Genomic DNA, 23,058 nt, shown 5'->3' with positions numbered 1-23,058 from the left:
CAGCTATGTCTCCGTGGGTGTTGCTGTTTGGCCTCATCATGTCCTGCGTTCTTATGTGGGGAGCGGGACCTGAGACCCTGCAGGCTGCCCCACACGACACCATATATCTGATATGGGGTTAATTTTGGAAATGTATAAGGAACTCATACAACTCAATAGCAAAAACCAAACCAAAACAAAATAAAACAACCTGATACGTGGGCAAAGGACCTGAATAGACATTTTGCCAAAGAAGACATAAAAATGGTCATTGGAATTTTGATAGAAATTTGACTGAATCTGTAGTTGCTTCTGGTAGTATGCATTAAATTAAAAAAAAAAAAAAAAAAAAAAGCCTGGCCTGATCTTGCAGGTCATGAATGAGGGTGCAAATTACTGCCACCTTGTGGCAACTTTTTGCCTACAGCATTCTACTATGGAGGGCGGTTGTCATTTTCCCGCTTGCCTGACAGGTAGGCATATAACATGGCTGGGGCATCTTGCGATTTCCTTTTTTCCCTAATGAACCTAGTGAGAGTGCTTACAATTGTACCGATCTTTTCAAATAATCATTTTTTTGTGTGTGTTTTTTAAAAATTCTCTACGGTGTGTCCGTTTTCTTTTCATCCATTTTACTTTAGCTTTACCTTCTGTTATTCTAGTTTCTCACAGTAGAAATTTAGGTTGTTGATTTGTGAGCTTTTCTCATTTCTACTATAAAAGCATTTAATGTTATAAATTCCTCTCTAAGCACTGCTTTACCTGCATTTCCACAAATTTTGGTATGTTGTGTTATCATTTCGAATTTGTTTAAACTATTTTCTAGTTTCTCATGTGATTTGTCCTTTGGTGATTAGAAACATGTTGATTAATTTCCACATGTGTTGGGGATTTTTCCAGATAGTTTTCTGTTATTGATAGGTTTGTAAATTGCACTGTGGATATTGACATACAGTAGATGATTTTAAATTGTTTGAGTTTTGAGACTTGTTTTATAGCTCAGTGTGGAATATACCGTGTAGAATTGTAATATGTTCTGTTGTTACTAGGTAGAGTGTCCTATAAACTTCAATTAGGTCACATTGAGTTGACACTGTTGTTCAAGTCTTCTGTCTCTTTACTGATGTAATGATACTTTGTCTGCTTTTTCTTTTCATTACAAGCAGAGAAATATTGGAATATCCAAGTTTAATTATTAATTTGTCTGTTTCTTCTCTCATTTCCATAAGTTTTTCTTTACGAATTTTGAAATTCTGTTATCAGGTACATTCTGATTTAGTATTAATATGTATTCCTGATGAATTTATCAGTTTATCGTTGGGAAAAATATTCCTCTTTATTTCTGGTAATACTCTTTCTCCTGAAATGCACTTAATTTATAGTCATTTAGCCAATATAGCCTATTCTTTTTCTTTAGATTAAATTTTCTACAGCATATCTGTTTCTATTCTTTTGTTTTCAATCTATCTCTGCCTTTATATTTGATATCTCAAGTGGGTTTTTTATAGATAGCATATATCTAGGTCTCATTTTTCACTGAACTTACAAGTCTCCCTTTAAGATCGATTGTCTAGAATCTTAGCAGAAGACATCATTCCATCATGTAGACCCAAACTTACAAATTTCCATTTGGCGTCATTTTTTTTCTGCCCCAAGAATTTTTTTTTTTTTTTTTAATAATGCAGGTTTTGCTGATGAGGAATTTTCTTAGCTTCTTGTTGCTGTTGTTGAAAAAATTCTACCTTATGTTTTTAAGAATAGACTTTATTTTTTAGAGCAGTTTTAGATTCACAATAAAATTGAGAGGAAGGTACAGAGATTTCCTATATTGCCCCTTGCCCCTACAGATGTACAGCCTTCCCCATTATACATGTCCCCTTCTAGATGGTATACTTGTTACAATCAATGAAACTATATTGACATGTCATCATCGCCCAAAGTCCATTTTACCTTCACTTTTGAAATATATTTTTTACTGGTATGGAAATCTATGTTCAGAATTTTTTTCTTTTGGTACTTATAGGTATTGCCCCATTTTATTCTGGCTCTTGTAGATTCTGATGAAAAGTTTGCTGTAGTTCCTCTTTTTGTTCCTCTGTATTTATGTGTCTTTTCTCTCAGGCTGCCTTTTAAGATTGTCTCTTGATCACTGGTTAATTTGATTATGATGTGTTCAGTGTGGTTTTCCTTATGTTTATTCTGTTTGATTTCTTTGAGTATGAAATTTGTAGGTGTATAGTCTTATCAAATTTAGAAAACAACAGGCTATTATTTCCTCAACTGTATCCTCCCTCACCCATCTTCTCTCTGACTCTAGACACATATATGATAGACTGCTTGAAGTTTTTCTGCAGCCCACTGTGAACTTTTTTTCTCCCTCTCTTTTCTTAATTTCTTCATTTGTTTGTATTAATATAGGCTCAGGCTTACTGATCTTTTCTTCTGTAGTGTCATGTGCCATTAATCCAATTCAGTATATTTTTAATTCAAATATTTAGTTTTCATCTCTGGAAGGCCTCATTTGGTTCTATATAGCTTTCAGTTCTCTCCTCATCATATTGATTTTTTTTCTTCTCAGCCTTAAACATATGTATTAGATTTCTAACCTCTCTTGTAAGTCCCTTGTTGCTGATTCTATCATCGTTGTCATCACTGGGTCTGCTTTTACTGATTGACTTTTCTCTTGATTATAGACCATGTTCTCTGGCTTCTTTACAAGTCTGGTACTTCTGACTAGATTCAGTATATTATAAATCTTATATTGTTGAGTGATGGACTTTGTTGTTTCCCTTTAAAGAATGTTAGACTTTATTCTGGCTCACATTTAAGTTGCTTACAGATTGTTTTTATTCTTTCGTGAATTTTTTTTAAAAAAATGTGTTAGAGTAGTTCCAGAACAGTTTAATCTAGAGCTCAACAGCCCCACTACTCATGTAATCCCTTTCTGAGGACTCTCGTGAGGTCTCTCCACTTTGCTGGTGGGAATGCATATTTTTCCAGCCTTGTATATGCTTTTGGAATGGCTCATCTAATCCCTTTTGGGTGTTTTTGTTTTCCTCTGACCTTGTGAAGTTTTATCCTAAGTGTGCTCTAGTCAGTACTCAGGCCAAGATTCAGAGGTCCCCACCCCCACCCCCACAACACTCAGGAGCTCCACCCCTAACCAGATATGTCCATCTCTGGTTTCCTGCCTTGGAAACGGGGCTGCATCATGCTGTTGGAACTTTGACCTCCATCTCTTTGACTCAGAGGAGTGTTGGTCTGTTGCGGCATTTCCTTCCTGTGCTTTGGCCTGGAACCTGCCTCCTGTGGTAGGTTACCGACATCATATGCTTCTCCAACCACAGTTCTTCACTGCTTGCTGTCCAATGCCTGAAACTCTTGTTTCATATCTGTGTCCAGTTCTCCAGTTACGTACTGTAGGAGGGACGTTCCCACAGTGGTTAATCCTTTTTTGATGCAAGGCACTTTACTAGTCAGGCCAGAAATGATTATGACAATGTCCTTGCCCTTAAACATTGTGCAACCAAATATAAAGATGGGAAATATGTAAGTGTACACAATGCAAAAATCAAGCAAGATTCATAGAGTGGTCAAGTCAGAACCCTGTGGTGAATCAGAAGACAGATCACATTTGTTTGAAAAATCAGCTGTTTGCAAGGAGGTAGAATTTGAGATGGCTCCTGAGGGATGGGTTAAAGTTTTGAAACAAAGCTAGAAGAGAGATTACATGGTAGGTATGAAGGCAGCCAGTGTAGAGACATGGTTGGGAGGAAACAAAGGGAATATTTGAGGAAGAGCCAGCCCCCTCCCCCCGTTTCTCTGAGGTGTAAAGTGTGCAGAAGGACTTGGGAAGACCAGAGGGATGCATTACATGTAGATTTGATGGGGAGATGCTGAGCTGGATAGAGGGACTGAAATGCTCAAAGGCCTCGGTGACCAGAAAGCAAAGAAAATATTTCAGGAAGAACAAGACGTTCAATTTCAGTAGGGTATAAAATTTACAAAAGAGGAATAACCCTTGGAGATTCAGTTTAGGTCCCCTTGTGAATTCCTCTAGAAATTATACTTGATTTGACTTAAAGGTGTGTCATTAACACTTTCTAAGTTGGCTCTTTGGCAATAACTACTACCATAACCAGAATTAAGAACAAAAGAACAAAAAAATCAAACTTCTAATTTTTTTGCAAAAATATTTCATTTAATTTTGCTTCTATAAACTCCAAGTAGGCTTTTTCACACTTCAGAACATTCTCATCATATTTCTGGATTTTTCATTTCTTTCTTCGGCAGCATTTCCGGCCCTTGACAGAGCAGCTGCCTATATGCTCCTCCCTTGGGAGGCAGCTAAGCACAGCACAGCGACCGCTTCTTATCTTGCAAAAATACCTTTGTAATGTATTGATGAGTCCTCCATTACCTGCAAGGAGAGAATAGAATGCACAGGAAGGTTTTAGGAAGGCTCTAGTACAAGCAGAAAGCTTTTGGAATTCCTCAAATAACTGATTTGTTGCCTTTCTTTTATTCTTTTTTTGTCCATTTTCCTTTTTCTATAAAATAAGGAGTGAAGTAGACGGCAGTACCAGGCATTCAATCAAGAAAATATCTCTGGGCTACAGCTCAGCTGTGGGAATTGTGTGGCAATGGTGAGCAGCTCCTGAGCAGATACATGGGAGGGCTGGAGCTGCAGTGGTCCCCAGGCCTCTCAAGTGGTCCAAAGACTCTACCTCCAACCACTAAGCTAATAAAATGGAAATCTGTGCTTCTGTTCTCAGATCAAATCAATCTTTTCTGGTGGTATTAAAATTTCTCTGTCACTTCCTTCATGTTTCATTAACAGGCATAATAGTCCTTCCATAAAGGTGTGGCTTTTGTAAGCTACTTAGTCTGTTAAGAATGGATCAAAAAAGATTGGGAGGGGGCAGATGGGTGGCTCAGTTGGGTAGAATTCAAGCTCTGGGCAAGGGGGCTGCTGGTTCAATTCCCACATGGGTCACTGTGAGCTGCTCTCTCTGCAACTAGAATGAAGTCAGTGAGCTGCTGCTCAGCTCCCAGGTGACCAGATGGCTCAGCTGGTTGTAGTGAAGGCTCTCAACCACAAGGTTGCTGGTTCAACTCCTCAACTCGCGCAAGGGATAGTGAGCTGCGCCCCCTGCAACTAACAACGGCAAGTGGACCTGGAACTGAGCTGCGCCCTCCACAACTAAGACTGAAAGGACAACAACTTGACTTGGAAAAGTCCCGGAAGTACATACTGTTCCCCAATAAAGTCCTAGGAAGAAAAAAAAAAGATTGGGAAACCTGCTTTCAGATTCTTGATCCTTGTTAGAAAAAAAAATGGTGTCTATTTCCCATACAACAAATCTACTTGGTCTACAGTTTCCTGAAAAATGGAAAGGGACTGATTCTGAATCACATGTTCTCAATGCTTCCAACCCTCTCATTTCCTAGCCCATCTTACCTGGAACAGGCATCAAGAACAAGAGCAGCAATGCAAAGACCAGGTAATAGATCCTCATGGCTGACAGGGTTCACAGCACACTGAGACTGGACAGAAAGATGTTTGTTCACTTTATAAACGTTCTACCCCACAGCCAGAGGTATAGTGAGCAAAGGCTGCAATTCCTGTAATATCACAGTGATGACAACATGAAGTTGTTCCTGATGCTTCACGCCAACGTCTCTTACAACACAGACTACACCCACTAAGCTGGAGGTTAATTACAAACCTAAAGGGTGAAGTAAAGTTTGCTGTGAGCGTACAGCTGTCCTGACGCTCTCTAGGCTCTGGGAGCTTGTCCAGGTCTGGCTCCAATCTTGTTGCAGGCATACCGTTTCCCCAAAAATAAAACCCAGCTGGACAATCTGGGTTTTATTGCTCTAATTCGTGTTTTGGAGCAAAAATTAATATAAGATCTGGTCTTATTTTACTATAAGACCAGGTAATATAATATAATATATAATATAATACCGGGTCTTATATTAATTTTTGCTCCAAAAGACACATTAGCGCTGATTGTCTGGCTAGGTCTTATTTTTGGGGAAACAGGGTAGGTGGGAAAGACCTGCCTCCCCTTGGAAGCAGTCCTAGGGCATTTCACTGGGAGCTGACTGGTCCCCACTGTGGGTCCCCTTTGTGGGGAGCTTTCTGTCTTCTTTCTAAATCCCTGGAGTCTGGGATCCATACCATTCCGGCCTTGGACATATTAAGAATCTAGGTGTAAACCCGGGTTGGGTCACACCTTGAGGGTGCACAGGTATGCCTGAAATGGAGATAAAACAGGATTGACTTTATCCAGGTGGTGAGGAAAAGGAGGGAAAATGGGCTACATTCCCAAGCCTCTGACCTTATGCCCCTTGGCCATGATGGGTGCTCGAATTTGAGTGAAACATGGCTGACACTTTATCGTTGTCTGAAAACTGCCAAATCCATGAATCAAGGAGGTGTCTCATTTTCCTTCATCAGAGCAAGAGAATGCTGGGATGACGTATTTGGTGGAGCGGTATCTCCTCCTTGTTGATGACACTGCTTTTGCAAATGAGGGCCTTAAGAGGCACACTGCAGACTTCTGGTTACTCACATTTCACGAGCATTCAAGGAAGTCCAGGGATCAGGTGATTTCCTCTGGATACCGAGTCAATGTTTAGTAGACCAATTACTTTTTTATTTTATTAATTATTAGACTTAAATGTTAAGGAATCCAATCAATGGATTATATTTGTCGATAGTTTAATTGAGAGCTGACGTCACCGTGACATTGTGTGGCTGTAGCACTGTGTGAATGCAATTATAAAGGACCCACCGAGGTTCCCGGGTGTGTTAGTTCCAGGTGTGTGTGCTCAGGACCCTGATGCACCTGTCGGATTCTGTAAGCAAACTCTGAACGCCTACTGTAGACAGAGACAAGTCCCATGTGCTTGGGGTAGGCGAAGGGACGGAAGGACCAACATACAAATAAGGACAAATTCTGGTTCTTTCTCTCAAGACACTCCCTTGACACAATGCAATTTACAGATGATGTATTACAGAATTGGACACTTGAAACCTATATAATTTTATTAACCAATGTCACCCTGTCATGCAGGGTGGCATGCGGAGTCTCTACTCCCGCTCCCCACATAAGAACGCAGGACATAGTAAGGCCAAAAAGGAACACTGACAGAGCCATAGATAGGGGACTCATACCGCATTCTCTCTGACGGCTGGGTTGGAGACACAGGAGGAAGGAGCCACACTGTCCGCAACCTGCCGTCCACTTCTCTCTGCAAACCAACCTCACTAGCTGCAATCCGCAGTGCTAACAGCAATCCGCTCTTGCTAGCTCAGCCACCATCTTCTTGCTAGCCCCCATTTGCTGCTAGCGTAGCCATGGCAGTTATATTAGTGGCCAATGGCTCACTGGTTACAGCTGATGGCCAACTAGCCACAGCTGATGGCCATCTAATCACAGTTGATGGCCATTTACTACCTGAGCCAGCACCTTTCCATGTGAGGCCGAGAGCCTGGAAACTGCATTCCTGGCTCTGTCCCCACACACCCCAATAAAATTAATAAAAAAGAAAAGAAACTCCCGTGGAGGTAAAGACAGATGGGCATATAATCAAATAAACCATAGAGGGTGGATTTTGATAAGTGTCATACTACGGGTTCAAGCACCGGGCTATGGAAATGCAGAAGAAAGGTAGTTCATGCTGCAGGGCGAGTTCAGAGAGCAGATTTAAGAAGAATTTGGAATTGTACACACTTTATTTTTTAAAAATCTAACTTTCCTCCTAAGTTCAGGATTTGAGACAAAGCAGATATTTTTAAATAGGGGAGGAAGTGAGTGTGGGGTGGGTGGGCTATTGACTGTGTGAAGCGTCTTCCATAGGCTGAAAGAGAGAGGGGGGGTATTGTACAGAATTATAACCAGCTCTCAGGCCAGACACAGCGCTGGACTCATCAGAGCATCAGGCGAGGTTTTACTTCTTTGTTTGGTCAACAGAACTGCACAGTGAACCCTTGGTCTGACATGTTCCTTCAAAGACTGGGAGGCATTTCTAAGTAACACCGTCATTTCACAAAAGGTTCTTTGGAAATAAAAGCCACTTTTCCTTGTCAGCTAATCTGGAAGCTGGAGGCTGAGGATTTGACTATAACCAGGCATCCTCCCCACTCACAAAGTGTATTTGAAAGGGCATGTCTGTATTTTAAAAATATTATAAAAGTTATGCATAGCTGTGGTAAAACTTAAGCCATGGACGAGTGACACAGTGTTCTTTACTTCTCTTCTACCTGGAGAACCACTGATAACTGTGGTTTGCTTTTATTTTTATTTTATTTTTTATTTTTTGGTTTATTATACCTTTTCTTTCTTTCTTTCTTTCTTTCTTTCTTTCTCTCTTTCTCTCTCTCTTTCTCTCTTTCTCTCTTTCTCTCTTTCTCTCTTTCTCTCTCTCTCTCTCTCTCTCTCTCTCTCTCTCTCTCTTTCTCTCTCTCTTTCTTTCTCTCTCTCTCTCTCTCTCTCTCTCTCTCTCTCTCTCTCTCTCTCTCTCTCTCTCTTTCTTTCTTTTTTTATTGGGGAATATTGGAGAACAGTGTGTTCTTCCAGGACCCATCAGCTCCAAGTCAAGTCACTGTCTTCAGTCTAGTTGTGGAGGGTGCAGCTCACTGGCCCATGTGGGAATCGAACCGGCAACCTGGGTGTTATGAGCACTGAGCTCTAACCAACTGAGCTCTCTGTCTGCCCCTCTTTTTTCATTTTTAATTTCAAAAATATTTTTAGCCCCTTACGTAATAGCATTTACATGTTTCCTATCTAATAATTAATCGTGCTCAGAGAATCTGAAGACCCTGACAAGAGCTGGACCTACTCCCTGGCCCTGGGGCTTTGGGTCACCCAGGTTTGGAAGTGCGGACCCTGCAAACTGTACCAAATGAGCTGGTTTCCTCTCAGCTTGGCTGGTCCAAGTTTTTGTTCCAGGGGAAGCACTATGTGGGTGGCAAAATGCTAGGTTTGGAGTGAGATGCTCCCAGTTTAACTCTCAGCTCTCCCGCTTATTATTTAGGTTTACTTGAATAAATTCCTAAAGTCTTTGAGCACCTGTGCCTCGACAATAAAGCACAGACAGTAATATATGTCCTGTTTAGCCCACAGTGAAAGCCCTATGAATTAATGACGTGAAGTTGACTTGTAAATTGCAAATTACCACTTGAGCCGCGTATTACCCAGGTGGCCCTCAGGAAGAATAACCAACGAAGGCTGGTTAGCAATATCAAGACAGCTTCAAGATGATGGCCTGGGCTCCCAGCAAGGGAATCCAAGCTTTAAACTCTTTTTTTTTTTTTAATTAAATTTATTGGGGTGACAATTGTTAGTAAATTTACATAGACTTCAGGTGTACAATTCTGTATTACATCGTCTATAAATCCCATTGTGTGTTCACCACCCAGAGTCAGTTCTCCTTCCATCACCATATATTTGATCCCCTTTGCCCTCATCACCCACCCCCCACCCCCTTACCCTCTGGTAACCACTAAATTATTGTCTGTGTCTATGAGTTTTTGTTTCTCATTTGTTTGTCTTGTTCTTTTTGGTTTATATACCACATATCAGTGAAATCATAGGGTTCTCTGCTTTTTCTGTCTGACTTATTTCGCTTACCATTATACTCTCAAGATCCATCCATGTTGTCACAAATGCTCCTATATCATCTTTCCTTAACGCGGAATAGTATTCCATTGTGTATATATACCACAACTTCTTTATCCATTCATCTATTGAAGGACATTTTGGTTGTTTCCATGTCTTGGCCACCGTAAACAAAGCTGCAATGAACATTGGCGTACACGTGTCTCTATAGAGAAATGCTTTCACATTTTTTGGGTAGATACCCAGGAGAGCGATTGCTGGGTCATATGGTAATTCTATTCGTAATTTCTTGAGAAACCTCCACAATGCCTTCCATAACGGCTGCACCAGTCTGCATTCCCACCAACAGTGTATGAGGGTTCCTTTTTCTCCACAGCCTGTCCAACACTTGTTACTATTTGTCTTATTGATGAAAGCCATTCTGACTGGGGTGAGGTGATATCTCATTGTGGTTTTCATTTGCATTTCTCTGATGATTAGCGATGTTGAGCATTTTTTCATATGTCTATTTGCCATTTGTATATCCTCTTTGGAGAAATGTCTCTTCAGGTCCTCTGTCCATTTTTCAATTGGGTTGTTTGTTTTTTTGTTGTTGAGTTTCATGAGTTCCTTATATATTTTGGATATTAGCCCTTTATCAGAGGCACTGTTTGCAAAAATCTTCTCCCATTCAGTTGGTTGCCTCATTATTGTGTCAATAGTTTCTTTTGCTGTGCAGAAGCTTTTCAGTTTCATATAATCCCATTCGTTTATTTTAGTTTTTACTTCCATTGCCTTTGGAGTCAAATTCATAAAATGCTCTTTGAACCCAAGGTCCATAAGTTTAGTACCTATGTTTTTTTCTATGCAGTTTATTGTGTCAGGTCTTATGCTTAAGTCTTTGATCCATTTTGAATTAATTTTGGTAATTTTGGACAGATAGCAATCCAGTTTCATTCTTTTGCACGTAGCTATCCAATTCTGCCAGCACCATTTATTGAAGAGGCTGTCTTTCCTCCATTGTATGTTTTTAGCTTCTTTGTCAAAAATTATCTGTCCATATTTATGTGGTTTTATTTCTGGGTTCTCAATTCTATTCCATTGGTCTATGTGTCTGTTTTTCCGCCAATACCAAGCTGTTTTGATTATTGTAGCCCTGTAGTACAAGCAAAAATCAGGGAGTGTGATACCTCCAGTATTGTTCTTTTTTTTAAATATTGCTTTGGCTATTCTGGGTCTTTAGTGGTTCCAGACAAATCTGATGATTTGGTTTAAACTCTTTATCTTAACACCGTGTAGGGTGATTCAGCCATTTCCTTTGCAGCCATTTTAATCATGTTGTCACCAACGTGATAGAGGTAAAGGGAAGCATTATCTCTGTTTTATAGGTGAGGAAACTGAGGCTTAAAGAGGTTGGGTGACTTGGCCTCGACCACCCAGATAGTAAAGGGCAGTGCTCTGAACTGTAGGGAGCTACATACATTTCTCAGGCACCTCTGCCCTCCAGCTACCATATAGATTGGCCAAAGGGATTGTGGGGACAGAGCCAGGAGTGCAGTTTCCAGGCTCTCGGCCTCACATAGAAAGGTGCTGGTTCAGGTGGTAAATGGCCATCGGCTGTGATTGGATGGCTATGAGCTGTGGCTAGTGGGCCATCAGCTGTGACCAGTGTGCCATTGGCCACTAATATAACTGCCGTGGTTATGCTAGCAGAAAAATGGGGGCTAGCAAGAAGATGGTGGCTGAGCCTGCAAGCGCAGATTGTAGCTAGCAAGTGAAGTTGGTTGGCAGAGAAGTGGATGGCAGGTTGTGGATAGTGTGGCTCCTGCTCCGTGTCTCCAATCCAACCACCCGCGAGAATATAGTGATATGACTCCCCTACCTATGGCTCCGTGGGTGTTCCTTTTTGGCCTCACCATGTCCTGCGTTCTTATGTGGGGAGCAGGACCAGAGACCCCACCTGACACCCCGCACGACACATGGTGCAGCGAGCAGGGTACGGTGCTGGCCAAAGCTTTCCTAAGGGCGGTGGAACAGTTTGTGCGTATGAACACTCAGTCTCAGGAAGACCAGGAGGAGCAACTGCCGGAGAGCTGGACTCCCGTGGAGGGGTCAGAAGACGTGGACGGTTCCCCAACCGGCATAGGCTGGAGAAAGCAAAGTTCGTTGTGGCCCTGTGGCCTGGGAACTGCTTGCTGAGGCAGCCCGGATGCAGGACTTGTAGTCCCAGGAGGAAACGCTTGCTGAGTCCTCCGTGGGAGATGAGGGTGAGGTCAAGGACATCCCTCACCCCCAGGACAGCCCTGGTGAATGACTATGGACTATGGGGAATTGCCTTCTATGCCTAATTTAATGGACACTTGACTGTTTGCTTGGGAACATACCACCATGTAGTGGGACTGGCGGATGTTTGCTTTTGTGTTTTGACTGGCCGCCATGGAGAGTATGTAAGCACCTTGACTGTGAGCCGCTGTTGTACCCTGAGGTACAACGAGAGGCCCAGAGAGAGTGGCAGTGTCCCGAGAGGGGCACTGTACCCTGAGAGGCCCAGAGAGAGTGGCAGTGTCCCGAGAGGCTCAGAGAGAGTGGCAGTGTCCCGAGAGGCCCTGGCTGAGTCCAGGAAGTCTGGCTGTGCCCAGAGAGAGTGGCAGTGCCCTGAGAGCCCTGGCTGTGTCCAGGAAGTTTGGCTGTGCCCAGAAGGACTGGTGGTGCCCTGAGAAACCCTGAGAGCCTGGCTGTGTCCAGGATATTGCATTCACCTCCAGGCTTCTCGCACATGGCCCCTCACAGAAGACGCTTGTAGCATAGATTGTGAGGCGAGACCCTGTAGGGGTGGAGTGTGGGGACAGAGCCAGGAGTGCAGTGTCCAGGCTCTCGGCCTCACATGGGAAGGTGCTGGCTCAAGTAGTAAATGGCCATCAACTGTGATCAGATGGCCATCAGCTGTGGCTAGTTGGCCGTCAGCTGTAACCAGTGAGCCATTGGCCACTAATATAATTGCCGTGGCTACGCTAGTAGAAAATGGGGCCTAGCAAAAAGATGGTGGCTGGCAAGAGTGGATTGCAGTTAGCAAGTTGGTTGGTTGGCAGAGAAGTGGACAGCAGGTTGCAGATCGTGTGGCTCCTGCTTCCCGTGTCTCCAGCCCAGCCGCCAGCGAGAAGGTAGTGGTGTGACTCCCCTATCTATGGCTCCGTGGGCCTCCCCATGTCCTGTGTTCTTATGCAGAGAGCGGGAGCTGAAGCCCCGCCTGACACCCCGCATGACAGGAATGCACTGGCAGAGGACGGGAGGGCAGGAGTTGGTGAGAAGCAGGTATTTCTCTTCTTGGACTTCAGGAGGCCTCTCCTCTGCCTTGTACTCCAGAAAACCCTTTCCCTCACGGTCCCAACTTTCTCCAGATCTGCTATGACTCCAGGTATGCCATGTGATCCACATCCCATTGGGAACATGACCTCCTTCCTCCCTTTGCCCCTCTGGCCCTAGGGATGGCAGTGTCTTTCTGCCGTTGCCAATTCCGAGGTGACTCACCATACATTTGGCTTCTCGGCTATCCTATCACCTGGAAAGCAACTGTCTATATTAAATTTCCCCCATTTGAGATTCTTAAATTTATTTCAATTTCCCTTGTTGGACTTTGACTGTCTTCCAAGTCTAAACCATCATAATATTAAAATTTTGTTAATTCTTCCCCTTGTGGTGACATCACTATATTGTCAGCAGCTAGAATAACACTTGGCTACACACAGCCCTCCTGTAACTTTATCAACATCTTAAGATTCAGCATAAAGTTGGCTCTTTGGTGTGGACTTGCCAGTGGCTGCCAACTCGTTCTGGTGTTTGTTTACACAGTCTCACCATTTTGTCTGGCCCATCGTAGGTGTGTATGTGGGGCAGCTTCTAGCATTTCGATTTACCACTGTTATTTTAGGTTAATTACTTCTTTAAAAAATAATGTAAGCAAGGAAACAGGAGAAACAAAACCTTTCCCCAGTGATCACCACAGGCTACCTTTTCTTCTGGAAGGTTGGCAAAGCGTAGGCCTTTCGTTGGGGACCATCAATGGAGGCATTTTGTTTTCTCAGTGTGTTAGACCTCCATGGAGGTTTGAAAATCAGCGTAGCCTTGTTCCTTTGTTGTTTTCAGTTTTATATAGCACATATCAGTGAAATGATATGGTTCTCAATGTTTTCTGTCTGACTGATTTCGCTTAGCCTTGTCATCTCAAGATCCACCCATATCGCAAATGGCACTCTTTTATCTTTTCTCATGGCAGAATAGTATTCCATTGTGTATATACCTGAAACCTATGTAACTTTACTAACCATTGTCACCCCAATAAACTTTAATTAAAAAAAAAATCAGCTTAGCGCTTAGTTTCATTTGCCCTGCTTGGGCGTTTATATGTTTCCATATCGCCTGAAGGCATCTGAGCTGTGACACCTGCTTTAGAAGATACCATCTTCCTTTCAAACCCAAGTTAGAAAGCTACTTCTCAACATGAGGCAGTGGACTAGGGAAAGCATAGGCCTTATTTCGCACTGGGTCACTGAGGTGTCTGTCTCAACTGAACCACCTGGGTATGAACTAATATTTATTTATATCATCTTTAGGCAGCAACTTTTCTTCACATTATTGCATCTTCCTGGCATGAACAAACATTGTTGGCCCTTTAGCTTTCTGAAAACACCCTAGAATTATAAACACTTTATTTAATGTTGTTCTCCATTCCCTGAGAGAGAAAGAGAGAGAAAAAGAGAGAGAGAGAATGTCAGTAGAAAACAAGGGAAAGGAGTGCAAAGCAGGGACAAGTGTCGCACCTGAGAGACACCTGGCTCACCCTGACTCACAGGACTCCTCACCTGGTTGACCAGGTGAGCAGACAGTCAGAGACACAACTTTTCTCTCTAGGAGCTGAGTGAAGAGGTGGGGAAGCACAGAGACAGCTGAGGGAACAGTGAAGAGCCTGGTGTTGGCCAGGCCACTGATTTGTGAAAAACTAGATTTAAGATTTAAATCATCTAATGTGCAACACACACAACACCTCCATAAAGACCCAGGGGAATGGTGGGAACTCTTCGACAGAGCTTTGTGTTTTAAAGACCATTTATAGAATCTTCCTGCGAGGACTGTGGGAGCTTGGCCCCAGCAGATATGCTATTGATGCCCAGGGACATTCCCTAGGTCGCAGCCACTCTACACTTGAGCAGTGACATGGTTCTCAGAGCAACTAGACACATTCCAGAGGGAAGCACTCTCAGTAGCGGCATCGCTGTTTTCTCTGGCCAGGAGCTGTGCCAAAGCTCTGATTGAAAGACTGTTGGGGAGGGCAGCTGGATATATCTTCTCAGTGGTCTCACATTGCCAATCACTGAGGCTCTGTATTGTCACATAAAGTCATCCTGCATCACCATTTTCACTCTTCATTTCTTCATATGAAAAATAAATTAGTTTGAGGAGACGATGCTTACGACCCCTTTGGCTAAATCAGGAAGGCTGTTTTTCAAGGGTCTTCATACCCACCATGTCCTACCTTCATGCAGTCATTGCGCATGACTCTAACCCAGTGGATCACTCTAACCCAGCCAGGCTCATTCATCCCCCACCATTGCCAATCATGATAGACTATCCCTCCGCAATTCACCCATGGGGCTAGCAGATACAGAGATACTGTTTAGCTTTGCGAAAGTGATTCCACATTCACGTTGTCACCAACTCTGCACAAGGACCTGCTCTCAGTCCCTTCTCAGGTCACTAATCCAAATCTTCCCAGCTTCTCCTCCTTGACTTTCCTTCGAGTAAGAACCATGTGTGCCTGAGGATATTACAAGAACAAGAAAAGAATGAGAGACATTGCACCGTGGGATAGGATCTCCCAGGAGAAGAGAGTCAGAAGATGGTATTGTCTCCAATGATGAGCCCTTAGGCAGTGCAGTGCTCTATGGGAAGGGAGCCTCTCATTCTAGGAAAGATCGTGGGTTCACTGAATGAGTAAGTATATTACATTCAGGCTGGGGCTTGAAGGGCAGATTCCTCCACTGTGGACACACCCAGGTTGACTCCTGCCAGGGAAAAGAAAAAAATGTCTCTTGAATTAATGCAGCCTCCTTTTTTTGGGGGGAGGACGATATATTCCCTATATTTTTCTTTGCAGTTTAGATAATGTGATGATATCCTTTTCAAGTAAGAAAACACAAAACACACAGATGGTTTAGAATGCACAATTTTAAGAAAAGATGTGAAAAACAAATGCAAGGCTTTAAAAAGTAATTCTCTTACCAAGTGTTTTTAACTTATGGGAATAAAAGGGGATAGGAACTAACTATCTCCCCAACGAATATCATGTTCCAGACTATCCTTCAAATCTTTATATTTTCATCAATTCTTACTTCTTTCCTCTTGTTTTAGAGAAAGTTTTCCCGTTTTCCAAGGATCTTCTCTCTATACCTTTGGAATCCACCTCTTATAAACATGTACCATTGCTTATCCCCTTTCTCTCTGATACCACATTCTCTTACGCTCTCTTTCTCCAGTGGCTCCTTCAGCATGGTCCACAATTGCACTCCATTCTTTATTTTAAAACAACATTTCCTCGACCCCTCTCTTCTCCTCAAATGATTACTCTTTTTTTATTCATTATCAAATTTCTCAAAAGAGTTGTCTGTACTCATATGTACCCCCTGTTCCCTCCACATACCATTTATTACTTCCTGCTATCTGTCTCAAGAAATCCATCTCTCAGTTCAACGATGACTTTTACATCCAATGGCTTCTTTGCCCACAATCACCTGACTTGACCTTGTTGCAACATGAGACTTGTGGGGCTACTTTTAATCTTGAAACCTGTCCTTCCACTTCAATTCAATATCCAGAAAACTGGACATCTGCTCGATACTAAGAACTTAGCACCTGATGCTATAAAAGACACACAGATAAATAGTACGAGGTCCAATAATTAAGGTCGCAAATTCATCCTAGAACAAGTGCTGCATACCTCACTGCTGACTATCACTACAGTCACCTTCGAAGTGCTCCCCTTGGGAAGCTATGCACCGATGCCAGCGCCTACTCCACCCTTCAAAGCAATTTTGAAACTCTCTTTCGGGAGTGGCCATCAGAGCTGTTGGCATATTACCCTTGATGTCCTGAACGTCATCCAAATGTCTTCTATCCAAGATTTTCTTTATCTTCTGGCAAAGAAAGAAGTCATTGGGGGCCAGATCAGGTGAGTAGGGAGGGTGTTCCAATACAGTTATTTGTTTCCTGGCTAAAAACTCCCTCACAGACAGTGCTGTGTGAGCTGGTGCATTGTCGTGATGCAAGAGCCATGAATTGTTGGTGAAAAGTTCAGGTCGTCTAACTTTTTCATGCTGCATTTTTAGTACTTCCAAATAGTAAACTTGGTTAACTGTTCAGTTGGTACAAATTCATAACAAATAGTCCCTCTGATATCAAAAAGTGTTAGCAACATTGGTGCAACAAGTTTGGGAACTTAATTAGTCTCTGGGCTCTGTGCCCGTCACTATTTCCCAGACTAATGGTGCAAAAGGCACGGACACAGGCATGATAACATGTAATATAAAACACAGACACTTTCCAATTTTCTTCCTATCCTTCTGATTGTTATCTGTAATTCATCATGGAATTTTTCTTCCTTTTTCTGTCCCCTAAGCCCCTAAAATGGGACATCTTAAGACTTTAACATTGTCATAACAACGACAATGACAATCATATGATGAAGATGCTGACCATCACCATGATAGCTGACATTTGTTGACCATATACTATGTGCCAGACATGGTGCTAAGCAATTTGTATGTATGTACTTCATTGGAATTATGCATGATTCAGTAAGGTTGCGACAGTTACCTGCATTTCACAGGCGAGGAAACTATGACTTAGAGAGGCTAGAGAATGTACCTCCTGGTCTTCATTATATACTAAATTCTTACTCCTGGCCCCCTTACTGCCATGCATAATCCTCAGGGAGTGGGGTATCCACGCCTTTATGCAGATGTCTTCCATCATTATCATAGTCTGGGCCACTTTTCCAACTTTCCTAACTGATCTTTACGTCCATTTGAAGATGATTACCATCTTGATTATATCTAGCACCTTACCATCACCACAGCTTGTAATCGTTTTCCCTCTTTCTGTAAATATCACCTTCACTTTCCAATTGTCTCCAATTTTTCTCGTTGCTCAAATACAATCACTGGCTGTGTTCAACTAATTCTTTCTACACGTTGGTTTGCACAATCCACAGGCCCAGCTCCTCATGGTCCCGGTCACTCAGGTTGAAAGTGACCGCTCCCTACTCTGCATTTGCACAGAGCATGTGTCGTACCACCCTTGGAGCCATTGCCAAATTCCATAGTGAACATCATGTACGAGCACTGTTTGTGAGCATTTCTTATCACCTTTGATACATGGTGTCATTTCATTTGTCTTTGTGTTATGAGAAAGCAGATATTCAAGTCTTATATTGCTTTCATCTTTTGAATAACTGGAGATATTTTCAAACTAGGAAACTTAGGAAAAAAATATCATGAAGGAGAAATAATCCCAGAAGACTTAGGAAACAGAAAGAATAGTTTCAAGTAATGCAAAGTCAACAAAGGATTTACAACAGAACAATCTGAATAAATTTACATTTTAGCAAAAAATTCACAGCAAATATAATATGAAGAATGCATTAAAGGATTATGAGGCTCAAGACCAGCAGTAGACTAAGAGCTGCACTAAGGGCTATTATCTTTCCATTGACAATGGGATAAAGAGACAGACTTGAGAGCCAGAGTCAAAAGTTGATATGACTGAGCACGAAAGAAGGGATAAAGGGTGCAAGAAAGCAGGCTGGGAAGACTGGCAGGAGACAGAGTAAGGATGGTACCACTAATAAGAAGAGAGAATTAAGGTGGTGACACCAGGCAGGCACTGAAGGGAGGCATGGTCCAGGGTGAGAGCCAGGCTGAAGACGGGACACCTCTTAACAGGCTCAAACTGGTCCGAGAATTTGAAGCCTTAGCAGTGCTGTGGTGCTGTGGCTTTCCCAGCGTCCCAAGTCAACCCAACATGGCGGGGCCGGTTTTCCTGCCTCCTGAGGGCAAAATTAAGAAAGAAGAAAGTATGTAAACAGTTTATATAAGGCTGCCCTAAATACATCTTCCTACCCATGTGACGGCAATATTTTCATTCCAAATAGAATGAAGTGAGCATGATGTCGTGCTTTGTTTATACTTTTACACACTATTCAGATTCTTTGTCTGCATTTCATGCTCAGTCCAGCACAAAGTCACCATATAACAACTCTTGCCAGCAGCCTACGTACTCTGATGGCTGCTTCTGTGCGCAGGAGTTTTGGGGTACAGGTGACTCTTACACAACAATGGAGCCAACTCATCAGTGGGCTGGGGGCTGGAGTGGAGCAAATGACGTATCCAAGGGCAAGGGATGGGACCTCAGGGGGAAAAACATTAAAACAGAGGACTTCTGTCACTATTATTTAATCAGAACTTGTATCTGAAATGAACCTATTGGCTATTGTTACAATAGGCAATGGAAAAAACATCAAGTGTTTTGCACATAATGACTGATATCTACTGAACTATTATTATGTACATAGCAATTGGTGCTTTCATGCATTTTTGTGTCAAAATGTGTGGGGTCCGTATTATTAGGTTGGCACAAAACTAATTGTGGTTTTTGCAATTATTTTTAACCTTTTAAACCGCAATTTCTTTTGCATCAACCTAATATAATCTGGATTTAAGGATAAGGAAACAGAGGCTAAGAGAAATGAGGTAACTTTGCAAAATTCAAGTTTGAAACCCAGTTCCATTAGGCTCACAGATTATGCTAAATATCCACTGTACTACTTGAAGTCATTATAACTATATTTTATATCCATCTTTTTGTCCAAAGTTTTGGGGGTGGGATTTCCCAATGGAAAGGTGAATGACATATGTGGTGGAGAATGAACAAAACAGGAGTCGGGGAACTGAAGCCTTACCTCACCCACTCATCTACAGAGCTGCTTCTGTTTGAGACAAAGCACTCAAGCTCTGCTTGAGGCAGAGTACCAAGAGAAATTCAGTCAAATGATGAAGTTGGCATCTCTATGTTACTCTTTTCTTCCATATTTTAAGAAAGGTTTTATGACTGCAAACATCAGTGATCAGAAGACTTTTTTCTGTAAGGGGCTCATCAATAAATAATTTTAGATTTTGCTGGTCAGACGGTTTCTGTCTCAAGTACTCAACCAGGCACGTGTAATGTCAAAGCAGTCATAAACAATATGTAAACAATTGGCATGGCTTTGTTCTAATAGAACGTATTTACAAAAACAGGTAGCAGCTGGACTTAACCAGTGGGCCATGGCTCGCTGACCCCTGTCACACATTTGTAAGATAATGAGTGTGTGGGCTGCCTCTAAGGTGGCCTCCGACGATCACTACCTAGTGTATTCGTGCTCTTGTGGAATCCCCACCTTTTGCTGTGGACTGGCCTCATTGACTCATTCCTAACAAATAGAATATGGCAGATGTGATGGATACCACTTCTGAGATAGAGTTATACAAAGACCATGGGTTCAGCTTTGGGTGCCTTCCTGCTCTCTCACTTGCTGACTCTGAGGGAAATTAGCAGCCATGTGTAGAGTTGCCCTGTGGGAGACTCATGTGGCAAAGGGCTAAGAGAGACTTTTGACTGACAGCCAGTGAGGACCTGAGACCCTTAGTCTAACAGCCTGCAAGAAACTGACTCCTGCCAACAACTATGAGTGAGCTCAGAGAAGTGGGTCCTTCTCTGTTAAGCTTTCAGGAGAAACTTCAACCCTGGGTAACAACTTAACTGCCACTTCTTGAGAGCCTTGATTCAGAAGCACCAGCTAAGCCACGCGTGGTTTGCACAACCCACAGAAATTGTGATATAATCAACATTTGTTGTTTTCAGTTACTAAGTTTTGGGGTCGCTCATTATACAGCAATGGGTAATGGCTATAGTGAGGTATAGTACAAATAATACGAGAGATTTTGAGACCTGTGTTCTGGTCCCCGTGTGTGACAAATTTACTGTGTGAATTTAAGTCAGCTGTTGACCCATGTGGGCTCTCCACTTCCTCGGTGGCTGCCAGAGGGACAGGAACCATGAATTTCTGAGGTTTTTACAGGTCGGATTCTTCATAGTTCGTTAAATTGAGTCAAACTGATTCCTGCATCTAAACCACAGTTATGAATTGGAAACCCATGGGTGAAATGTAGTCCCCCAACTTATTTTGATATTAATTGTCAACATTTAAGGATTCTGCATAGAAATCCATATTTCTGGGTTCTTCAGAAAAATTTGATGATTAACCACTAAGGCCCACATTTCTACATGAGAACACCAAAGAGCTCCCATGTCTTTACACAGAATACAACTCCCCTCATGTAGTACCCCCAACTCATTATCTTTCACTGTCTTGTCTCATTTCTTTATAATGCCTGGCTGTGATGGACTTTAGGGAGCTGCTTAAATTATACTTGACCTTGCCTTGAGATCTTCCCTAAAATAGAGCAAAGGTATTCTCTTACCTTCTGGTCATGTCTTGAGCCCGGGACATCAGTCCTTGCTGGCTCAGTCTGCCATTTGTGAAATGCTGGCTGTGTCATAAAATATGCAACTAAAAGTTCTGCCACATGGACCTCAGGGAAACCCCAGCCGAGAGGCTGGTCACAAGGTACATCTGGTTTGCTACAGCAAACCCCTCTCTCTGCCACACATCTAGGAGGTCTGCAATGGCTCCCACAACCTTTACAGGAAACCACACACTCACTTCTGCACGCACACACACACACACAATTGCAGAATTTCCTCTAGCTCAGATAGAACCTACGTATGTCTTATATTCCCTCTGTTCCTGATGTACAAGACCCCAGAAAAACGTCCCCTCTGTCCACCTCTCACGAGTCCTCACTGCCCCTCATACCTGATGTAATTTACCCTCAAACACAATCACTACGAATCCTTGATTTCTCTTCCCTTTTCTCTTTCCTGTTCTTTCTCCTTCCACTTCCTTCCTTTTTGACTGTCTCATACCCCCTTTACAATCATGCTGTACACATTTTTTCTATCTACTCTCTGTTTGCATTTGTATTCTCATTCTTTTGAGTGCTATGCATTATCAGCTCATGAAAAATGCAGTCTACATAATATATGCATATATGCACATACATATTTATACCCCCATGACTTAACATTTGTTTGGGGTTGAGGGTATATCTGTGCTTTGTCATGAGCATTTCACAAGACCTATGTTTAGGAAGCACTGGCCTGGGGCCCAATCTGAGCATTATTGCTCTAGTTGTGGACACATGTGTGTAGCTCTCAACACCTGCTCAGACCCACGCAGCAGCCTCAGAAGTTGTCTCCTTCACTACAACCTATAAAAACTAGGAAGAAGTCAACAAAAGATCTCGATGCTTTCACAGTATTTATTTTAGAAAAATAACATAATAGCCTGGGCTTTAGTTCTCCTGGAGGTTGATATTTTGGATCTCCTGCTCATGTTCGAATGGTTACGACCATCATGGCTCACAGAACAGACCCTGGGATGGTTAGGACGGGGTGCACGGCCATCCAAGGGCTGAGATTTGCTTCCGTCTAGCTGGTCCCTGAAGCCCCTTGAGAACCGGGTTTTCTGAAAGATGAGGGTGCTCCCTGTCACAGGCTGCCTTGCTCAGTTCCCTAAAGTTCTATTAAATGTCTCACTTTACTGCCTCTTTTGATATTTGCCTCTTCTCTGGGGAAACAGACCCACTGCAAAACCACACCCATTTGCTCAACAAAGGAAAACCATAACACACACCCTAATGTCTTTTCTTCCTTTTAGCCTATTAACTTGTCTGTATTTTTCTATCACCACATTTTAACATCTAACAGCTATATCTTTTTCCAATCTCTTTGCCCTGTGCCTATGGTTGAGCTCAGTCCTTTTCTCTGTCTGGCTCTTGCTTTCTCTCTGCCTCTATTTATCTCTGTTTCTGTGTTCTTGTGTCTGTTCTTATCTGTTGCTTACTGTGTTCTCTCTGTCTCTGTCTCTCTCTCTCTCCCCGTGTGTGTGTGTTCTGTCTGGCGGTCTATCTACTCTTGCTCTTGAGGAGGATGCCGTGGTCTTGGGGTCTCTCCACATCAGAAGTCTCTTCCTGACAGGTCCAGCTTAGGACCACCCTCTCCAGCCAGCAAGGGGAGCTTCCTCTTCCGGCCATGCAGGGGCCTCCAGGTTATTCAGGGAGAGCATGGACAAGAACACAGAGGCCCTCCTTCTGTCAATAAACCTTGCCACAAAGCTCTGTAGTGACAGATCCGTTGAAGGTTCATGGGGAATAAGGTAAGGGAGATATGAATCAATCCTCACTTCCCATGGAAAGAAGAGTTCAAGGAAGTGTTCATATCTAGGACAAACCATCCTTAAAACCCAATGAGGCAGGCA

At 42.7% G+C, this 23,058-nt stretch overlaps 1 protein-coding gene across 1 annotated transcript; it reads right to left on the bottom strand.

The window, feature by feature from the left end:
* Positions 1-4,253: 4,253 nt before the first annotated feature.
* On the bottom strand, positions 4,254-5,498 carry LOC308496545 (beta-defensin 103A-like; the record flags this gene model as incomplete). Its single annotated transcript, XM_081046028.1, has 2 exons — positions 4,254-4,399; positions 5,441-5,498. 2 exons carry the CDS (start codon positions 5,496-5,498, stop codon positions 4,254-4,256), a joined length of 204 nt encoding a protein of 67 aa, XP_080902154.1.
* Between the last annotated feature and the right edge of the window lie 17,560 nt (positions 5,499-23,058).

The sequence above is a fragment of the Rhinolophus hipposideros genome (assembly GCF_964194185.1).
Source record: "Rhinolophus hipposideros genome assembly, chromosome: 4".
NCBI lineage: Eukaryota > Metazoa > Chordata > Mammalia > Chiroptera > Rhinolophidae > Rhinolophus > Rhinolophus hipposideros.
Note: the sequence above shows the minus strand (reverse complement) of the source record. Positions and strands in the feature narration are given on the sequence as shown.